This window comes from Lissotriton helveticus, chromosome 1_1 (assembly GCF_964261635.1).
Source record: "Lissotriton helveticus chromosome 1_1, aLisHel1.1, whole genome shotgun sequence".
Taxonomy (NCBI): domain Eukaryota; kingdom Metazoa; phylum Chordata; class Amphibia; order Caudata; family Salamandridae; genus Lissotriton; species Lissotriton helveticus.
Window position 1 is genome coordinate 1,664,912,887 of NC_136057.1, and position 22,097 is coordinate 1,664,934,983.

At 44.6% G+C, this 22,097-nt stretch overlaps 1 protein-coding gene across 3 annotated transcripts in view; it reads left to right on the forward strand.

The window, feature by feature from the left end:
• LARP4 (La ribonucleoprotein 4) overlaps positions 1-22,097 on the forward strand; it is a 308,397-nt gene that overhangs the window by 50,536 nt on the left and 235,764 nt on the right. For all 3 annotated transcript variants that reach the window (XR_013610958.1, XM_078688918.1, XM_078688919.1), the window contains 2 exons: positions 6,599-6,757; positions 17,557-17,644. Coding sequence is in view for 2 of the 3 variants with exons in the window: in XM_078688918.1 (XP_078545044.1) it covers positions 6,599-6,757; positions 17,557-17,644 (247 nt within the window). In the remaining variant the exon portion in view is untranslated. The remainder of the gene's footprint in view (positions 1-6,598; positions 6,758-17,556; positions 17,645-22,097) is intronic.

The window sequence follows — 22,097 nt, forward strand, 5'->3', positions numbered from 1 at the left end:
TCTCCACGGATGATCGTCACTAAAGGTTATTTCTATAGGAATCTGACATAATTGCTAAAAGTTTTGGTGGTTCTAGAGTAGATATCATAGGGTATGTTTGTGTTGAAATGGAATGCAAAGGAAGAGTGAGCCAGATTAGGTTGTATGTAGTATTAAAAGATGTGAATGTCTCTGGATGGAAAGACCAATGTAACTTTTTTTATTAAGACTTTTCTTCTTTTTTTACATGCAGTAACTTTGCATGGTAATAATAGCCACAGTACACAGCCAGTAGGTAAGGGAACAGTACCCCACATTGCAATAGTCTCTCGTACTTTGTCTAAGGGGAGAGCAACCGGTGCACGCCACAGCAAATCCGATACATGCCCCCCCAGCGAAGGACTACAGTTTGGTGGCATCACTATAAACACTTTACGGGTCAGAATCTGGAGCCAAAAGCCCGTCACCCAGATCTTGGCACACAAGGGTTTCTTCCACAGCTTTATCATCTTTTCTGATAAGTTTCACATGAATCTATTCTGCTAGCATCAATTCTGCCACATCCCTATACCAGTAGTCTATCTCTGGTGTACACGGTCACATCCGGGTCACAGCCACCTTGTGAGAACCAGTGCTAGCTGCAAGAATTTATGCCATATTGTGACCTTTAGGATTCCTGGTATTTCCACAATAAACATGAGACTGTGGCCTGTAATGAAGAAACTCCTGTGAGTTTATTCACCACTTGGATTCAAGTCTTGCGCCACTCGGCTGTTTAAGGCCACATGAAGAAAGTCTGCCGAGTTCTGCAATGAGGACAGTTATCAGGCTGTGCCTGAGATATCCGCCAGAGCGTCAAAGGGGGTGGGGGGTGTTAAGTGCAATGCAAAAAGTTAAGACGGACCAGTTTAAAGTGGGTGTTGCGCTGTAGGCTGCATGAGCACACAGACGTGAGCCCAGTATTCATCTTCCATGGGTACCACCAGGTATCCTCCCAAGCCGCCTGGGCCAGCAACCAACCACCCACTGTATCCACTTTCAAAGCTTTACATATCAAAGATATCTCATGCCTGCCCGACACACAGGGCAGATAGGTCCCCAGAGTGTCAGATGCTCCCCGTGGCTGTGGGAAAGGTAGTCCAGGTTGTCTGGCTGTCTCTGCCAAGCTAGCTTAATACAGAAAGTGATCCGGTCCAAGGGCAAACTCCGCCCTTTCATCCTCAAATGAAATAAAGTTCTTATTGGAGTACAAGTCCCCCCCAACAGCTTGCAGCCCCCCTCTGTCCACGCTTGGAAGGACATATTTTCAATAATCTGTCGGACCAGTGCCAGTATCTACACGTAACTTCAGATTAAAATGGGGTGTCTCAACACTACTGTGACTAGCTGTTGGCAGATTTGCGCTGTCTGCCTTCCCACAAGCGGTACACCGTCTGGGGCTTCAGCACCCTCCATTAATATCGCAGGAAGATGATCAGAATCGGTCCTCCCCACCAGCATGCGTTTCTCCTAGCTGTCCCAGCCACTGCTCAGCGTGCTGCATAATAGAAATCAAGCCCTGGCACCTCCAGGTCCAAATCTCTTTGTATCGTCTGGTCAGGATGGTCTAAGCCACTCCTACGTTTTCCGACCTAGAGAAGTGAAACAAGAATAGTCCAGCTGCTTAAACACCCTGGCGGGCAGCAAGCATAGACCATTCTGGATGACATTTAAACTACGGGGCAATAGTACCATCTTGGATATGGCTAGTCTTCCCATCAATGACAGCTAGAGCATGTTCCAGAAGGTGATAGAGGCTCTCAACTAATTAATCAGCTTCCCCATATTCAGGTGCATTTGTTGCACCCTGAATTGCAAAACCATAATTTCCCGGTACCTAAATTGCTTCAGGTCCCAGGGCAGGCCGTTGTTTTGTCGGCTTTTCACCGGTGTCCCTACCAGCACAGCAAGAGGAAACAGTATGCACTTACCACATTTAATTCGTAGCCCCCAACAGGGCACCAAAGTTGTCTAGCAAGCATAACAATCTTTAGGGATTCCTGGGGAGAGGGAAGGTAAAACTAAATATAATTTCATATAATGTTACAATATGCTTAACTTCGCCCAGCTTTATGCCCTAGTGCCTCAGCTCCTGCCTTTACCACACTGCCATGGGTTTCCTCACAAGTGTATAAAGGAGTGGTGACCGGGGGCAACCTTGTTGTGTCCCTCTGGCCCAGAACCAAACTCTTCAAGTGACACTGTCCCACCCGGAATGTGGCACTAGGCTCCGTGTAAGAAACCAAATCCAGCTTCGGGATTGGGGCCCAAACCCTGTAGAACCTCAAGCAGGTAGCCCCACAGTGCTGAAGACCTTTTCCAAGTCATTGTAAACCAAGGCAATTTTATCACCACCACAATGCTCTACCTCGTGCATTACATATGATAAAACGCATGAGGTTCATCCCAGGTATTTAGCAGTACCCCCTGCATGTCATTAGGTGGCATTGGTCTATCCGGGTCAGTCGTTGGCGTTGTGGTCGCCAGAATTCTTTATTTTTCTGCGCAGATCTGGCGAGAGCTTGCCCCATAGTCCATTTTTGACTAACCTTTTTTGAGTCTTTGACTCCTGGTGCATGAGGGATGTCCCTTCGCCAAACTGGAATCAAGCCTTGTGACTCCTGTCACAAGCTGATGTCAGTCACGGATCCACATGTCGATTGCCTCTGGTACCTGGAGCGCTATCACGACCCAAAGCTGTGCTCCTGACTGTCGGGCTATGAACCTGAAGTCTTTGTGGGAGAGGTCCCAAAAGCTTTTGGAGGCATGGCAGTCGAGTCCGCGGCACATGAGGTCCCGGGTGAAAGGAAGGTCTCTGGACCAATTGTGGAGCCGCCATCACCATTCGTCTTCCAAGTCTACATCCTCGGGTAAGCCCAAGCACAAGAATGCGAAGAAGCACCGTCGCTCTTCGCCCTGTCTGTCGACCGCCGCGATGCCTGACCTGGAGTGTCGTTGCTCTCTGGTTCTGCCCTCTGAGCCTGCATCTGGGACGGCTCTGTGCTTCCTTTCCAGGAGCCGGGGCATCCCCTGAACAGCTTCAAGCTTTTCACGAAGCGCTTCACAGCATCTTTGGATAGCCCGTCTCCGCCAGTGAGCCTTCGGGCTCCGCAGGCTTGGCTGGGGACCCTCAGCCTTAGATGCAGGCAGCTCTGGCGCCAGAGGGCCCCCGAGGATCCAGGCCTGGATTCGAATCAGCACATGTCGACCTCAGTGCCTTCCCTGGTGCTGATTCCAGTGACTACGCCCAGACGTCTGTTGTCCCCCATCCAGCATAGACACCAGCCTCACCCCTGACTTGAACTCTGTGCCGGACCCACATCAGTACCGGTGCAAGAAGGTACTTTCGTACCCCTGTTCATTCCTGGTGTTTCCCTCCGCCCAGAGGAGGGTGAGTAGGTCTGGGAGGGGTCTGTGGACCCTTTGGCTGACCAGCTTGAAGAGCCAGACAGGCAAGAGGAACTGGGTGATGCCTGTCGTTTGATTACATCCCCAGACCTTGGCATGCTCTCCCCTCCTACCGTGGCTATGGAGGACAGTGCTTCCTTTGCAGTGGTGTTGCATAGGGTGGCTAATGCCTTGGACCTTGAGCTTCCTATGGTGGCAGTCAGGGCTAAATGCCCAATAGCGGTACTTCAACCACAAGCTGTCTTTTCGGAGCCCCTGCTAACTTTTAATGAAGCTCTCACAGACGTCCTTCTGGGTACTTGGTCCAAGCCCAGCACGGGGCTCCTGTGGACAGGATGATTGCCTGACTCCACTGCCTGGCTCCGGGCTACCCACTCTTCCTCTCCCAACACCTGACCCTAGAGAGGTTGGTGGGCCAAGCCTCGTCCTCTAAGGGTGCATTCCCTACTGATTCCCTTTCCCCCCCCCCCTACCCCACACCCCCACCCCCTCTCCCAACACCTGACCCCAGAGAGGTTGGTGGGCCAAGCCTCGTCCTCTAAGGGTGCATTCCCTACTGATTCCCTTCTCCCCCCCCCCCCTACCCCACACCCCCACCCCCCCAGAGAGGGAATCAAAGAAGCTGGACCACCTTGGGAAGATGTTTTCTTCCGCCAGTTTAGAGCTGCGGTCGATGAGCACTGCATGCCTCTTGGGCTGTTCTTCCCATACGGCATGGGATACAGTTGCTCAAGTGCTGCCACAGTGCCCGTAGGAGGCCCAGGCCTTTCTCACCCGTGCAGTGGCAGAGAGTAGAGATGCAGCGAAGGTCACCATCGGTTGTGGGCTGTATACCGCCGACTCTGGGCAGAACAGTTCCGTAGCCTTGGGGTACTATGACTGGTTCAGGACGTGTGGTTTCTCTGGGGATGTCCAATCCACCATTCTGGACATGCCCCTTTGATGGCTGTCACCTTTTCGTTAAAAGGCAGACTCGATCGCCTCAAGGATTCTAGGGCTATGGCCAGATCCTTTGGCATCGCAGCAACCTCTCACCCGCACAGTCTGCTTTTCGTCCCTTTCATGGCTACGGAAGGGGCACCCCACCACGTTCAGTCCAGCCACTGGCCCATGCAAGTTACCCAGCCTCTGCGCAGATGTGGGACCCAGCGACACGGGTATGTGGCCCTGTGTGCGGGCCAGTCCACCATAGCCTGACCTTTCAGGGCCACCAGAGGCTAGTGGGCAGCAGGATTCGCAATCATCTCCCCCACCGTCGGACAGGAGGGTTTTGCAGAAAGTCAGAAGGTGCCACGCCCTCCCCTTCAAGACTACCCCCTGCCTCCATGCCACCATACATACATTGCATGTCTGAGGATCTCTAGGCCCTTCTCCACCAGGAAGTTGCAACTCTCTTGGCCAAGGGAGCTATTGAACGGGTCCCTGTGTCAGAAATAGGTCGTGGTTGCTACTCCCACTACTTTCTGGTACCCAAGAACAAAGACCTCAAGGCCCATTACCGCTTCCTCCAGAAGAAGTTTAAGATGCTCCCGTTGGCTCAGGTCCTGTCTTCCCTCGACCCTGGAGACTGGGTGGTAGCGTTAGACTTGCGGGACGCATACCTCCTTATCCCCGTCCTGACCGACCACAGACGTTACCTTTTGGATTACGGTATGCCACAAGCATTTTGTTTACCGTGCTCCCCTTGGGTCTTACCAGTGCCCCTCGTTTTAAAGGTAAGGAATCTAACTACGTATGTCTTCCAGATACATCACATCGTTAACGAAGGTAAGTAACTTGTTCATTAATTTTTCAAGCTACCTAAGCGTGAACTTTCACTGGCACACACATGACATTGTAATGCTATTAGTGTCTTAGATAATTAGATAATTTGTTTTTCTCTGGCAGCAACACAGACGGGAGGGCAGTCAGTAAACTTCATGGAGTTTAGGTCCTGCTTCACAGTGCAACTGTTACTTGACCTTTTAACCTACACCAATATTCTACAGTTCCTTGCTGCCATAAATATGCATATCTATTCCCATACAATTTACCTGTAATGCTTAACATTGATACAACATCCCTCTAAAGCCAGGGCTACTGCCAATGCTAGTTTACTTGTTTGTACTAAAACATCCTCATTGAAATTAAAATGGAGGTTGTCCGTGAAGAAATGTGAAACCAGAGGCACATGGCTAGTGCACTAATCGAGGTCCGTGTAATGGTGAAAATGGGTGGAAGTTTTAGCTGTGGTGATTGAATAATGGTCATAATCAAGGTGAGGGAGGTGCAGTGACATCGTTTGAGCGACCAGGGTCCATTGTAGAAAGTAGTAGTCTTTAAGGGATGGGGATTTGAAGAGCTGGCGACTGTGTCTCGGTTGGTCTTGTTTTAGGCACTGGGGCTCGGAAACCGTGGACAGGACTGGTGGAAGAGACTGCGCTCTTCAGATTGACAAAGCCATGCGGGGCGGCCATATGTTGAACATGGTGTTTATAGGCCACCATGCATATGGAGAGTGCTGCCTGCCAATCAGAAGACCATTTTCCGGGAAACAGGGCCCTTAACTAGTCAGCAGACCGGAAATGAGGGCAGTAGGAAATGTAGGCTTTAATAGCTCAGCAATGTATTAGTCAGCAGCCCTTGTAAAAACAAAAACAACCAGCATTTATCGAGGAAACAAGAGGCCTGTAAATGATTGCTCAGCTTTAAATGTTTTTAAAAAAAAATACCAGGCACTTTGGCTACTACTTTACAGTGCACACCAAAACTAACATGTGCAGCATGTCTTTTAAATTAAACACTCCGGAGAGCATGCACATAGAAATTTATAGCAGTGTGCATGCCACCTGCCTATTTGGAAAATAGTGAAGTCAACCCGGGAACATGCAGCACAGGCAGATCGGGGAATGACAATGTAGGTAAGTCAGAGTAGAAAAGCTTAAGGGTCAATCTGTCGAAAATTAAACGCCACTTATTCTATCCTTTCTAGTGTCGATCAAATACTGATTTTAGTTATCACTAACTCCTACCTGAGCTCCATGGAGGAAGATTGCCATGTCAAACCTAGATATGTTGCAAGCCTCAAAACCTTATTTAAAATATGAAACTTTTGCTGTCACCCTCAAAGTTTGTTTATTCTGTCTTAATATTTATTTTAAAGCCTTAGGAATTTAATGCTCATATTTTCTAGGTAATCTAGCACTTTCGGACAGTAGCTCTAAGCAGTATGAAGTAATGTATTCTTCAACCACTGAAGTGGCACGCAATGGAACCGATGCAGAGGTAGCATCGGCTAACGGAATGGATTCAGCACCTGGGGAGATTTCATATCCCTTGTATGAGTTTTCTGGTAAGTTTTGCTTTGATTGTAGTTAATGTCCTCCATTGCTTAACAGTTCTAAGAAAAGGTGATAGTGTGTTGCCTGTCTGGAGAGAATTGTGCTCTGTCTTGTTTGACAGAAGAATATCTATTGTCTGTAGTCAACAAAGTTGGTTGGGTTATTGGTTTCTAGTTTAGGTCACATATTTTTTCTCGACTGCTTTGGAAACTAATTCGAAACTGCAGCTGGTTTCTCAACATGTCTTGTGCCCAATTCACATGTTTTCATATCTGACTTGGTACTCTGATTGCCATGGTGTTATCAGAGGTAACCCCAAGGATTGAAATGGCCTGTTTGTTTTTAGTGAAGCACATTGGCAAATCAGACAGATTTTGGAAATTGCAGGGATTATATGGTGAAAGAAAAACTGTAATGAATACACAGCGAGTGTTCAGTTTTTAGGCCTCACCGATAAGAAACCTCAAGCTGGCTGGTTGCGAAAGACCTTTTGTGGGCTTAAGAAAAATTCTGCTGACTTTAAGCTGCCCATTACTTACCTTTGGTTGACTGTCACGCATTTGGCTTTTTATTCATTGTTTTACCTACTGCTGCCTGTGTTTGTCCCTCCCCTGGAAGATATTCTATTTACAATCACTTTGATTGGCTGGCCAATGCCCATCACTTGGTTATTTTAGGGATCTGATTGGTTTCTTTGGTTAAGTATGCCATGAGTGCATGTTTTCCAGCTCTAGGGATTGCATGTTTCTACACCACCAAACTCCCTCAACTTTGCTAAATTTTTCGTTTTCCTTCCTTTGTTCCATCCCTAATCCCTTGTTACACTCCATTGTGTGCTGCTTTTCAAATACCGCACCCTAAATTAGGCTTTATTTTAATTCCTCCCCCTGCTTCTCATTGCCTCACTTTGCAGTCATTTTTCATTAATATATATATATATATGTCCTTAGTTTGAATGTTCCTTTTGTTGCTCCCTAGTGAACCGAAGTGTGTGTCTCACTAGGGAGCAACAAAAGGAACATTCAAACTGAGGACATACAGTGGATTCTGTAATCAATTGGCAATTAACAGTGAATGACAATGAAAATATGCACACCAAAGTGCTAAAATTATAAGAGTCATAACTCTGATCAAAGAATTGCATGTGTAGAAATTGTTTTTAATTAAACTTGACACTGAGTACTAAACGTATATCACTTTAAACATGTCATAAAACTTCACTGACCACAATGCACTTGAGAAAATGACAGGAAGTTAATGTGTGCTAAACATAAAAGAAGTAAGCCTGTCCGGTAACCTCCTCCCGTGAATAAGCCTTTGGAAGAGGTGAAACGCGTTGGGACTGGCAAGAAAATAAAGCCGCTGTAAGCTTTTGGAAAACACACAAGTGAGTGCGTTCTTATTTCAGTCCTAGTGACTAAATTTTGTGTATATATATCGTCTGGATCCTGCTGACTAGATACGCACCACTAAAATAAATATATATATATATATATATATATATATATATATATATATATATATATATATATATATATATATATATACACCCTTTAAAGTGAAATCCAAATTCAACCCTATACTTTTGAGAGATGGCATTGACATTTTTAATGAACAAGTTACTGAAGAAATTAAAAAAACTAAATTACAGGACTTACGCCTCAGAAAAAAATGTCACACAGAAACAGACAATATCATAATCTGATTGCCAAGCTCAAAAAGAATAACGATGTAATCGTGAGGAATTCGGACAAAGGGGGGTAACGTGGTGCTATGGTGAAGGAAAGAATACATCAATGAAGCTCAATCACAATTAAATGATCGAATGTGTTACAGGCTAAGCAGTGCTTCAGCTATTAAAGAAACAGCAAATTCTTTTTATATGAAATTAGTAGCTTGGAAAAGCACCGGGCTCATCTCCCTGGATGAGTACAAATTCATGAGAAATGACCATCCGATCATCCCAAACATCTATTTTATACCGAAAATTCATAAGGATGCATCAAAACCACCAGGGCGACCGATAATATCGGCAAGAAAGAGCCTGTTAGAAAATACTTCACAATATATAGACTTTTTTTTGCAAGAAAGTGTGATGGGACTTGCTTCATATCTAAGACACGAGCGACTTTTTAAATCAAATCAAAGACTGTGAATGGGGACTTAATTATCATCTTCTAACATTGGATGTATCTTCTTTATACACCTGTATAGACCATAAAGATGGTCTTCGTGCCCTAGAATTATTTTTGAACAAAAGAAATGCCACTTGCCCTCAACATAATACTATGCTTTTAGATATGGTTACATTCTGTCTTAATAATAAAATGTTCATGTTTAACCAAATGTACTATCAGCAAATGCGGGGGGTGGCAATGGGGGCCAGCTTCTCCCCCAGCTATGCCTGTATTTTTATGGGCTGGTGGGAGGAGCTGGGCCTCAAAGGCACACATGCTAAACAATATGATGACCAAGTCAGGATGTATTATAGATACATTGGTGATCTATTTTCTGTATGGGAGGGAACTGAAGAAGAAGCCAAAGAATGGGTAGATGGTTTGAATCAAAATTGTATCAATTTACATTTTACATCTACTGTTAGCCCATCTCAGATTAATTTCTTGGACGTTCAGGTACAGGTGGTAAACCGACTAGAGACCAAGCTGTTCAGAAAGGAAACAGCGGGGAATTCTATCCTGCACTTTACGAGCTTCCATCTTCGTCATTTGATAAGCAGCATCCCCTATGGGGAGATGCTGCGCATCAAACAAATCTGCAGTAACCCTGTGGATTTAGTTGAGGCCCAACTTGGCTGCAAACAGAGATTTTTAGCTAGAGGCTATCCTCTCAAAATCATACAAGCAGCCATTGATAAAACCCAGAAACTAGATAGAAACACTCTTTTGGTCCCCAAAAAGGTTAGAGAACCTGTTATGTCTGTCGGTAATCCTGACACTGTGAGGATAATACCTTTTAGCTCACAGGAAAGAGATATCCAAAATCATAAACAAGAACTGGGCGCTAGTAAAAAGTGACCCTATAATAGGAGCTGAAATGCCAGTTAGACCAAGCATAACCTTTAGGAGGGTGCCATCAATGTATTGGGACTTGGTCTCTAGTAATCCTGAAGTGTTACCATCAAGCGATTGGCCTACAAAAACTAATGGCTTTACCAAATGCAGGCCCTGCAAGGCGTGCCCATATGGAATTAATAAAAAAAGTTATTGTACCGCTTTCAGCAAAAGAGGTTAAAATCTCTAAACCCTTACACTGTAAGACGAAATATGGCATTTACGTCTTAGAATGTAGCTGTCCCCTAAGATATGTGGGCAGCACTAAACTGCCTGCGAGCAAAAGAGTGCAACACATACGGGCCATCAAAAACTGTGACCCAACTTATCCTGTCGCGCGACATTTTCGTGAGGTTCATGAAAATAATTTAAACAACCTCTCGTATTATGTCATTGACACTATCCCCAAAACCAAAAAGGGTGGCGACAGGGAGCAGGCAATGAGGAAATTGGAGACACGGTACATACTTAATTTCAACAGTAAAAATCCTGGAGGCCTTAATTATACGGAAGACCTGCACACTTGCTTATGAATTTATAATACCCTGTTTGGATTTGAGCCTTGCAGATCCTTCTCTATGCCTTGCCTTCCGATAATCAATTAGAGATGCTTTTTTTTTTTATTAATAAACATATGAAATTTGGTTTTGTCCTTGTGCAACAGCAATTAAACATAATTACCTTTTGGAGCTGTCCTTTCTCCATATTGATGACATTTTCAAATTTTTAACATTTTAGGTGTTTTTCACTATATGCACTTTATTTCACGGGTAATGGGTTTTTTGTCTATTTTTCATAACAAAACGTAGGTGACTATCATTGTAATTATAGATAATGAAATTAGCGCTGAAAAAATGAAATAATGCATTTATGCTGTTATTATACATCATATTTGAAATGTTTTACATTAGCTAAATCCACTGATTCTTCATAGGGCCTAGGTATCCATTTTATTGATCAGATATATTTAAAGCTCCCCTTACCGATGGAGATTTTATATATTTACATTTATTTTTGTATTTGTAAATAGATATATAATTTTCGGTTTTATGTAAGAATCATGAAAATGGATTTTCCTGAATTATTTGGTTTTTAAATTTTGATGTTACATTGCATGTCTAAAAAGCTATGACTGATATAACTGACTAACCTATCCACCACTTAAAATGTACTTGCATGTTTCACTATACTAATTCAACACTAATCCTCTGTGGGTCCCGGAGTAGCGTGCTACCCACCGAAAAAGTGCTTTGACGCCTCGTCAGGGGTAGTAAGCGCTATATAAATGCAATTAAAATACAAAACAATATAGAAGCACCAAAGGGTTTGTCTATCATTCACCTTAATCACGTGCAAAATAGTGCAGCTTTATAATTGGTCCAGAATCAAACTAGCGTTGTCATGTGATCAAGCCACTGAAGTGGTGAAACGCGTAATGGCCGACGAAGAATAAACTAAAGTTTTTGCACTGATACTGGATCCGTGTCTGCTTACCGAGGAGATGAAAGGTGATGTGTTGCAGCGACCTTGGGATAGATATATATATATATATACACATACACACACACACACACACACACACTGGCTTTTGCCGACTTCTTTCCATTAAAAAACAAGTGTTTTACTCTACATAGATATTTTTTAATGGCACCCTCATCATTTTATTCATTTCTCCCCCTTCCCGTTTGGCCGATGCTGTAGAACTTCTGTGTTGACAAATGAATGAGTTTAGTAACTGTTTGATTTTTCCAGCACTGTAGAATTGCTGACAGTGTAAAATTTCCTAGCTTTCATGAAGGAAAGTTTCCATTTTACTAAAGTCACGGTGGTGGAAATTAGGCTTTACTTTCTTACAAAGATTTAGCTCAGCTGCCAAATAAAACAGTATATGCCAAAATATCCAAGCAGAGGACTAAAATGCCGAGAAGTCAAAGCAGGAACTCGCAGTACCATTCGGGTAGCTCTGTCCCCATAAAAACATCCTCCAAGGAACATCACTTTTTCATTCTTGGTGCGAAAACCCCAGTTAAGAAATATCCATCACTGGTAATCTGGTTTCTAATCACCGCCTATGAAATGGAGAAACTCTGTGAAAATTTACTACGCAAAATATCTGAAATTACTATCATTAGTTATTAACATTGAAATAATACTGAGCTTGTAAAGCAAATCGCAATTGAAAAACACATTGACCATGAGAAAAAAGACATACTTAATTTAAAACTGATTGCTACTAAAATATTGCCAATGGGTGGGAAAGATGACTTTACCATAATCATCAAAAACTTTTTCGGTCATCTAAATATAAAAGTCCAGAGTGCAATACAGTTCATATAAAGTGACTTTACCTCCTCGTGGGATAACCCTCATCTCTGTGCCCTTAATAGACTTTTCTTCACGATTGCTAGGAAATGTTACAATTTGGCTGGATCAGAGGCTCCGATTATGCTGGTCCAAAGCTTACACAGCACTAATGAAGCCATTCCCATCACTGGCTTAAAATAAAACTTTTTAAAAGTTGAATCTAACAACACGTGATGTTCTCCAATCTAAAAATGTGCCCCCTAACAAGAGTTATTGATGCCTGTCTAAGCCCTTTCCCAAGGGTTCCATTGATTTCTCTTGGCAAAGAGACTTAAAAGGCTTTTTTAAAGAGCTCAACAGTTGATTAGAAACTGCAGGATTTCCAACTTTTCTGACACCCAGAGACCTTTAACCACACAAATATTAAAGTGAGCTGGAAATGACTGACAATTGATAGTTCTGGTGTTTTGAGACACCGTAAAGGTTATCCTGTCTGGCGTAAAGGAGAACCTGGAGGACACTTTAAATGCTTCAAATCCGAACTTGCTTACTAGACACCAAACACTCCAGCATTTTCAACTTACCGGAAACTTCCTTTCTGTTTAGGAAAACGTTATTATGCCACAATTCAAAAAGACTTACGACTACATTAATATCCCATAACTGAATATATATCCTCCGGATGTTTAGAAAGTCTAACCCACCTTAAACACTTAAAAACCAAGGGTTGCTCTCCTCCCGGTAACCCATGCCATGTTCGTGGTCTGCTGAACTGCCATACCTGACCATATTAATCGTATGGTACGCCAGACTTCTGAAACAATGCAGATAGGATGTTCAAAATATACACGTTGTCTGCCTCAACATTCTGTTGTGCACATCAGTGACCATAGATGCTAAGCAGAGCTATACTGTTTAGAGGTGGAATCAGGCCATGGTTTTCTGATATGAGGCCTGTTTCTAAAGGTCTTTGACGCCCCAGCATCTCCTGTAACTTTTCAGGCCATGATCAGTAGTATCCCGTCCAGTACCAATTGGTGTAAGTTACCCTAGGCATCAGTCAACATGAGCCGACTCTAGGGAAGTAGATTTGGAGAATCCGCAGATGGTTTCAGAAGAAGTGGAAACCATGCTTTAGACCTCCAAACCAGCATAACGAATATGAGCGATGCCTTCTAACTGCTGACTTGAACAATCAACCTCGTAATCTTCAAACTGTGGAAAGGCGTACCTCTGAAACTGGACCAGTCCTGCTTGAATGCACCTGTCACCAATGCCAGAGGTTCGACCTCCAACTGTAAAATGAAGGCAGCTGTCGTTAAAGGGGAAATACAAACCGGTCCACCTGACAGTGGCCCCATCTGGAACGGTGTTTACGTGCACTGGGATCCCTTGGATACCTGGAATTCCAATCCACCATTCGATTGAACTTTCCCGGCAGATACTCAGTCGTGCCGAGTCATTGGCTAGGTCTACCAGAACCTTCAATCCTGTCTAACTGAGACCCTTGATGTATCCAACTGCCAATATATCGTCCATCTTTAAAAGGATGAAGCACGGCACGTCTGCGAAAGACAGCTCTGCAAAGAATACTGAGAGCAGCTCTCTTCTGACCACAGTCCTCCAGTGATTAGGTTCCTGCAATAAGCACTCAATTCTGAAAGGCCGGCGTGTCTGATTCTATATCGCCGTCGGTGCCAAACCGAAAATGGCTCTGCCATTCATGGCCATCTTGTGTTTCAACCACCGTCTGTCTTCCTTTCCTCAGAAAGGCTGACCTAAGCTGTGTAGGAAATGCCTCTCCTAAAATGACCCGCCTTCAGTTAATGAAAATCCGGATTACGTAGACGGCCCAGAAATATAGCCTGAAGGAAAAATGCCAGAATCCTGATACTGTAGAGGGCTTGCAATATATAACCTGGATGGATGATGCCAGCTGGCTGATAATCCTGGCTACATATTGTAACGATATACATTTTTTCGACAAGCTGTGCTCCTTTCAGATAAGCATTCATTTCTTGCAAGAGTTCCAGAACCTGCTGACCTGAGTCCATGTTAAAACCCAGGAAACGCATTGATTGAGATTGAACAAATTCTGATTGGAGCTTGTTAATCACGAAACCCTGTGTTTGTAAGAGGGATTGTCATAGCTAGGTTCTGGAGGAGAACAGACTGAGATGTAACAAGTTAAATAACATTTAAGTAATTTGTCAGCCGGATGTCCTTGGAGCGCCTCAACTGCATCACAGATCACATGACCTTGTTGAAGCACCAAGGAACGGAAGAAAGTCTGAAGGGTAGAGCCACAAACGCGTACACCTGGCTGCCCCCCAAACAAATTGCAGTAGTCTGCATTGTAGTGGCAAAATGAGAATTGTAAAATAAGTATGCATCAGATCCTAACTTAACATCCAATCGTCCAGCCGTAGGATATCTTGCAGGAGAAGGAGATCCTCCATCTTGAAGTGGCGATACAGCAACCACTGACCTCCCGGAAGTTTATCAACGTTTGAAAGCCTTAGACTTTTTTTTTTTTGCGACCTGAAAATTTGTTCAAAAATCCCCAAGGATGTAAGAGTTAAGGAACAATTGCCCATTTGTCCAGGAAGGTACTCCTCCTGTGAAATCAACAGGCTGTCCGCTTCTGTTAAAATGTGGTTTCATGCGTCTTTGCTAAACTGGAGCACTGTAGTCTATATTTGAAAACCAACAAAAGTTTGCTGGACCTGCACGTACAATGTTAACTAACTCCATTTGTGAATTGATCACCCCAGCCGACCTTCCAACTTTGTTTGGGAAGAAAGGATAGTAGTTACCAGGGTACGTTGGTAGCGCTGCAGACATTTCCTGTTGCCACAACCTCTAACTGGTTGGAAGGGGACCCGCAAACCGTTTCTCATCTTGGTATTAGAACTGGCGGTCCCTTGATATCTTTAAGAGGCTGAGTTGTAGGGATGGCCAGATAAGTGTTTCCTGCATACACTTTTAATTTTTTCATTGATTGCTGGGCCTTATCCAATGAGGAGAAAGTTATTACAAATTTGCTCAGCTCTTTTATAAATGGGTCTTCAAAGAGTCCACATCTGCGAAAGGGTCCACTTCAGATGTGGCTAGTATCCCCAGTTTGGGGTCAATCCTAAGTAAGAGTTCAACATCTAATCACCGTAGAGAGCACATGATTGGCTTTCCAAATAGCGCATATTTCTGTCTGTGCCTGTCCTGACATGTCAGGTGATGTACTGTTAGTATCTCTGACTTCCTCAGATATTTCTCGAATTTTAGTCAGTGGGCCAAATTTATCTAAAAGCTTATCCTGGCAGTTATTCTAGGAATCGTTGGTCCTTTTTTTGGATCTTTATTAAACTTGGCAAAGTGACCATATTGCCATCAATCTCTGGTTTCAGAGTGACTTCTTCAACAAGAGATGGGTAGTCTGACCTAAGGAGACCCCGAATCCTTTCTCCCATAGCTTAGTGAATTCTATTACCCATAGATTGGGGTCGCTTTTTCTGCTAAAATCCACTTCACAGAGCTCACGTGATAATTATTGACCGGGTTCAAGATAGCTTTTGACCCTTCTCTCCACTACAGAGCTAATTGAACCTGAGTCACTTTGGTTGCCATGGTCGACTGGACCCTAGTTGGTTGTCAGAAATATAAAGATCGGGGTTACCAAATTCATCCCCATTACCAATATCATTTGTTTATGGTAACCCATCCTGTTCAAAGCGGATATCCTCAGATTAGGAGGAGTTGTGAGGATCCATAGGGGTGGAGGCTTGCCATTTTTGAGAGGCCAGCCTGAATCTTTTGAAGGCGGGGGAAGACTGTTGCTTGGTTTTAGCCGTAGACTTAGCCTTATGCTGAGCCTTTGGAGCCTCCAGAGGTTCAAAGGGTTGATGGGGACCCTTGTCTTCCACCAGCCAGTTAGGGGAGTTGGGGTGGATCCTGCTGCAGCGCTCAAGGGCGCCAAGTCTTGGGCAACCTCACACTGGAGGGTTGCATGAACTGCATTAACAAACTCCTCATCCAGAGGCATGGGCAACATACCCTCACCCGCCACTGTGAGATCAAAAGCCTATATTAATATTTAGACTGGCAGCAATCAAATGGTAATAAGAGCCAGTCAGTATATGATGGGAAAATCTCTGCTGTGGATGCAGAGGTCTTTAGATTTTATGGGCTAGTACAGAGCATCTGAATTGTAATGAGAAACAAAAGCTTACCAGGCAATGCCACAAAGTCCAGAAAGGTGAATTAAGGGCTAGAACTAATTTGTTTCAGTCACCGTAAACAAAGGAGGCAGAGAAGCATTTGCCACTTGTTTGTGAATGGAAGTAAGACTAGCGAGACAAGAGCGTCCTACCACACCTTAGTAACACCAGCAGTCAACCACACTATGCAGGGCTCATTAAGGCATTCAGAGGTGTTAGCGATGGCTGGAGGCATGGGGGGAAACTCTGTGCTAAATAGCAATCCCAAAGATCGAAAGCACAAGACAGCTGTGCTGCAACACTGATCAGGCAAGGCGGCCTTGACACACCTGGCAAGGATTATGAGCACAAGTGAGGTGCAGGAGTCTGACTAGACCGTAAATATCTAGAGGTGAGCCTTGGTCCCTAGTTAAAGTAATAATTAAAGCACAACATAAACAATTCCTGAAAATTAATCGTATATATCTGCCACCAGAATATTCCCCAAGTAAAAGCACTTGTGGCTGCTCAGCAGTGAAGAAGGGGTAAGTGGTGTGCCTGGGCGATGGTGTGTGAGGACTGAGTCATGTGATTGGTGGTCTTAGAGTTTATGCTTGGACTCGTGTAGGTTGTAGCCACTTGGATTGTTTATTTATAGTGTTGTCTTTGGCGACTGAGCTAAATAAATGGAAGAAAGAAGCCTAATCTGAGCCGCTGGTCCCAACATAGAATTGAACCAATAGACCACCATTTCAAAGATCACAGTATTGCTAGCTCTGAACAACTTTGGTTCTTTTCTCACGGTTCTAAACGGTTAAGTATTTAAACTTTAGTTTTAACATCTGGACGGTTCCTGATGATGACCATAACCCAGAGAGGGATTATGTCAGCACTAAGGTTGGTTCATCTTTTTTAGCTTTCCTTTAAATTATGCCTAGCAGTCTCTAGTTCTACATCTGACTTCTTAATCCATTTCATTCTTTTTTTCTGCTTCTTGTCTTTCTTGTGAACTGACTGAGTGCTGGCACTTACCCAGTGACCATTTAAGATTATGAGATCTGAAGGAACCTGACAGACTTGTTCTGCACTAGAAAAAGGAGTGAGTGTTGGCGGGGATGTAGTTATTCTTTTATATTTCTTTTGGATCTGCATTTGTGCACAAACTGTGTACAGTTGTTTTGCCACTGAGACCCATTAACCATTTTCTGCTGTCTCCACTGTTCCATCATCCTTTCATTTTAGGTGAAGGCAGTACAACAGTTCCAGCAGCTGTGTCTGAAGAAGATCTCCGAGAATGTTTGAAGAAGCGGCTCGAATTCTGCTTTTCGAGGTACATTGCAGGGTGACAGCAGATGTTTTGCTAGGCTTTCGCAAAGGCTGCTGATTTTAACTTTGAAAACTTGTTAACTAAAAGGGCTTCTATATAGGAACTGCTTGTGACCTAATTTGGTCAACATAAAAAAATTGTTGTTTTTTACTTTTTCACCTTTCAGATTATCATATTTTCATGGCCATCACATGGTTGATGGTAAAGAAAGTTCATTAGTTAAATGTCTTGTGAAGCTAGCTTATGTATCTGTATTTTGTTCTAAGTTATATTGCCACAGTCTTTGCCTATCAGTTGTACTTATCCTGTGTTTATTGTCTTGGAATCGTATGCACTTTCAGGCTGCCGATTTGAGAGGATGCCTTTAGCATAACTAATCATCTGATTACTTCTACCTGAAGACTCTGGACTCCTCACCAATTCTGTACAGCACGCACATGTTGGTCTACAACGTTTATCTTACATTTTAAAACCAAGGAGCCATTTAGTTTTCTTAAACAGGCTTCAAGGATTGCAGAAAACTGATGTTGGACACAGACCTGTACATTGTGTGTCTGGATTCAGGCCATTAGTTTAATCTAAGTGACAAGTGTTCTCTCATGCACCTGAAAGCAGTTGGGACTGGGAGGTGAAACTATACTTTACACTACATAAAAAGTAAGAGTTCATTAGAAGTCCCACTCTAAGAAGCGGTTTCCGAGTAGTTCGCATTAGCGGTCTAACTTGAGGTCAATGTTGTCTTTAAGTCTAAATTGAGGTCTGAAGTCTAACCTGAGCAAAACAGGTCTTTATTTAGCTCATCCAGTTCAAATCAAAAGAGAAAATGTAAGGGAGGCATGTTGGTAGGTCTTATCTGCAGTACCAGACTGAGGAGCGAATCCCCACTTGTGCTGATCCCAGTGCGTCAGATTTTGCCGGCTCGTCTGTGACACTTCATCAAATTAAGGCCTACGAAGGCCATCCTACAGCTTTCAGGCCCTTTTCCAGCTCCCACTGGAGTGTTTAAGGAAGGACCCTAAATCTCCAGGGCCCTCTAATCAGTTAGCACCAGCAGGGCATATCCCAGTGCAGTCCCATCCCTTGGAACATGTTGAGTCCACTGCAGACACCTACTCTGTCACCTTAACCTGGGGCCATACTGTAACTCATTGATGCTAGTCCCAACATCACTAGGAGAGGATCAGATTCTGGATCTGGACAAACTTCAGCCTGAAGTCACAATGCTTAATCACTGAAACCGGTCTTTATACACAGCCTGATTCTGCTCCTAATGCCTCCACCAGTCTGGTTTAACCAACAGTCTCCTTTACCTTTTTAGCTTGGACACCAGACGGAGTTGATGGCGAGATAGGGAATGATCTTCCCCCACATTATGATCAGTTTTGCAGCATGAATCTTTCTGGATTCACTATGCTGTGCATTATTCAGCCATCTAGTGGTTGGGTCCGGAATTATAGTTTTTTTTTTACGTGGCCCAGGTGGGCGTTGACATACCACCATTGTTGTCCTTTGTGACGTTCAAGTGCTTCCTCCGAAAGCTCCCACCTTTGGCCACCATCTTCAGATTCTTTTTTTCTGCTGTTTAGTCTGGATTGTTGCCAAAGAGTTCCAGAGTTTTGGAAGAGGAATCGTAGAAAATCTAAGAAAATCAAGTTTTCAGCTATTGGACTACAGGTCAGGTAACAAGAACGACGAGGGAGAAGTTTTACAACCAAGATCTCGACGTTGTACGGAGAATGCACTTGCAGGGGATTCCCGGAGTGCGGGGATGGACAAAACATCGTTCAAGTTTTGCACCAATTGCCACCACAAGTACGCCCAGAAGGATCAACATCCAGTCTGCAACCTCTGCCTGCCGCTCGGCCACAGCAGTGAAGACTGCAACGCGTGCTCGGCGTTTACATCCAAGATCCTCAAAGTAAGGGAGAGGCAGGGATGGGCGAATCACAACATGCAGGGCCAGGGACCACCTCCATTGCTCCGAGACTTTGGTCTCTCCAGTGGAGAGGAGGGCATCTCCGAAGGACTGGAGGACTGTAAGGTCGTCTGGGTCCATAAGATGTCGAAGGAGGTAAGTGAGTAGTCCACCCCATATCACTCGAAAGGGTGGATCTAAAGTCCTGAGTGACACTAGTAGAGTGAAGTTCTCGAAGGGAGCAGTGCCGCTGAAACACTAGACTAAGGCAACAGCAACCAGGGACAGTCAGCCGAGCGGATCCTTCGAAAAAGACTCCCAATCCGCGAAAGCCCTAGAAAACCCAAGAACGTTGAAGGTTGCCCTTGAAAAGGACACCTCCGCGCTGAGAAAAGAGGGGCCGACATCGTTGTCGACTGCCTCTAAGAGAAGTGCTCTAACACTACACGCAGAACATGCCGCCGAGATGAAGAGGAGGCTCGAGGCCGAAATGGCAAGCATCCTGCAGCGGAAAAAGGACTTTGATGAGAAGTTAAGCCAATACACCATCCCGCCAAAACCTGTGCTGGAAGTCTAAACACGACGAGGATGCAGAACCACCGAAAACTGTCGAACTGGGAGACTAAGACTACTATTTCGAGGGAGAAGGAGACGAAGATCTGCAATCCTACCGGGACTCTACGTCCTCGGAGGCACCAGACATGGAATGGCAATTGCTCAACGCCCAATCGCCAGAAAAAGGGTTACACTTACACTTCGAGGCCCTTGCCGCCAGACGACATAGGGATCTACAACATGGTCGTCAAAAGGCTGCACAGACGTGTGGGGTGAAAATAGAAGAGAAGCCCAAGGCATGTTTCCTCCTGGAGACTCCTCAACAAACTAGGAGACAATTCCTGCCCATGCTCCCTAGTGTGCTGGATCAAGGAAGAGAGCCCTTTAAGGAGCCAGCAGTATGCAAAGCTCTGACCCCTAGAACAGAGAAGTACAAACATTCTTCAAAGGATCCTGCATACATCCAAGGATCAGTGCCAGTCGACTCCTTAATTGCAGCAACAGCTAGGAAGAGGGCCAATGTACCCACTAATGCCGGACCATCTCCAGACAAGGAGAGTATGAGGATGGATCTCCCAGGGAGAAAGGTAGAGAAATGCGGCAATCCATTGGTGTATCGCAAACTCCAACGCCCTGATCAACAGGCACGCATACCAGCTCTGGGATGAAGTGGGGCAACTCCTAAAGCATCTACCAGACCAGTACCAACAAAGAGCAGCTCACCTGGTAGAAGAAGGGAAAAACATGGCGAACACATGCCTAAAATCGGCATTGGCTGCTGCAGAAACATCGAGCAGGCTAATGATAGGAATGACCGAGTGAAGATGCACATGGCTCAGAATTTCAGGATTCAAGCCAGAGGTGCAAAGCAATATCCTAAATACCCCTTTTAACTGAGAGCAACTGTTCAGCACACCAGTTGACTACAAGTTGACGCAGCTCAAGAAGACAACGAGACCGCAAGGTCCATGGGAGCATTGCAGTTCAGAGGAATGAGAAGGGTTACACCCACGAGAAGGCCGGGTGGTAGAGGAAGCAACATGCCTACCACATCGCACCAAACTGTTCAGCAAGGCTACGAAGGGATCAACCAAGGCCAGCAGCTGCAGACACCGCAGCAGCAGAACTAGCAGTACCAGCCCCGGAGACAGTCCTTTCGAGAGTGCGGAAACGGACAAGGACAAACACGAAGGGGATGCCAACAGCCCTCATCCAAGTGACTCCACCATGAAACAGACCCCCATCCTAGCAACACCTCAGGGTGGGCGAAAACACAAAAACAGCAGACGAACATTCAACAACAACCAGTACCTCAAACGCTCAACACCGTAGGGGGAATAATAAGAGACTTCATCCAGGAATGGAGGAAGGTCACATCGGACAAATGGATACTAAACCTCATACAATACGGATACTGTATGGAGTTAGAGAAACAACCTCTGAACAGAAAACTAAGAAACAAGGTACACTCAGCAAACAAGCTTGCGCTCTTGCAACTAGATGCACAGGAATGGCTCAGCAAGGAGGCAATAGAGGTGGTGCCGCAAAACCAAAGGAACAAAGTGGTTTACTCAACTTACTTCCTGGTGCCAAAGGTGGACGAAACACGAAGACCTATCCTAGATCTAAGGTTGCTGAACAAATTCATAAGAACTCTGATTCAAGATGACTTCCCTACAAGAGGCGATACCACAAATACAACAAGGGGACATCATGGCTACTATAGATTTAAAGGATGCATTCTTACACATCCCCATCTACCACGAACCCAAGCGCTTGCTAAGGTTTGTGATCAACCAAAGCCACTACCAATTCACAGTACTGGCATTCGGCCTGAAATCCGCACCAAGGGTGCTTACAAAATGCCTAGCAGCTTTCGCAGCACACCTACGAAGGCAAGGAGTACACGTATACCCCTATCTCGACAACCAGCAGATGAAGGCAAGTTTGTGTACAGCCAATGCAAACTACACTCCCAGCAGGTCA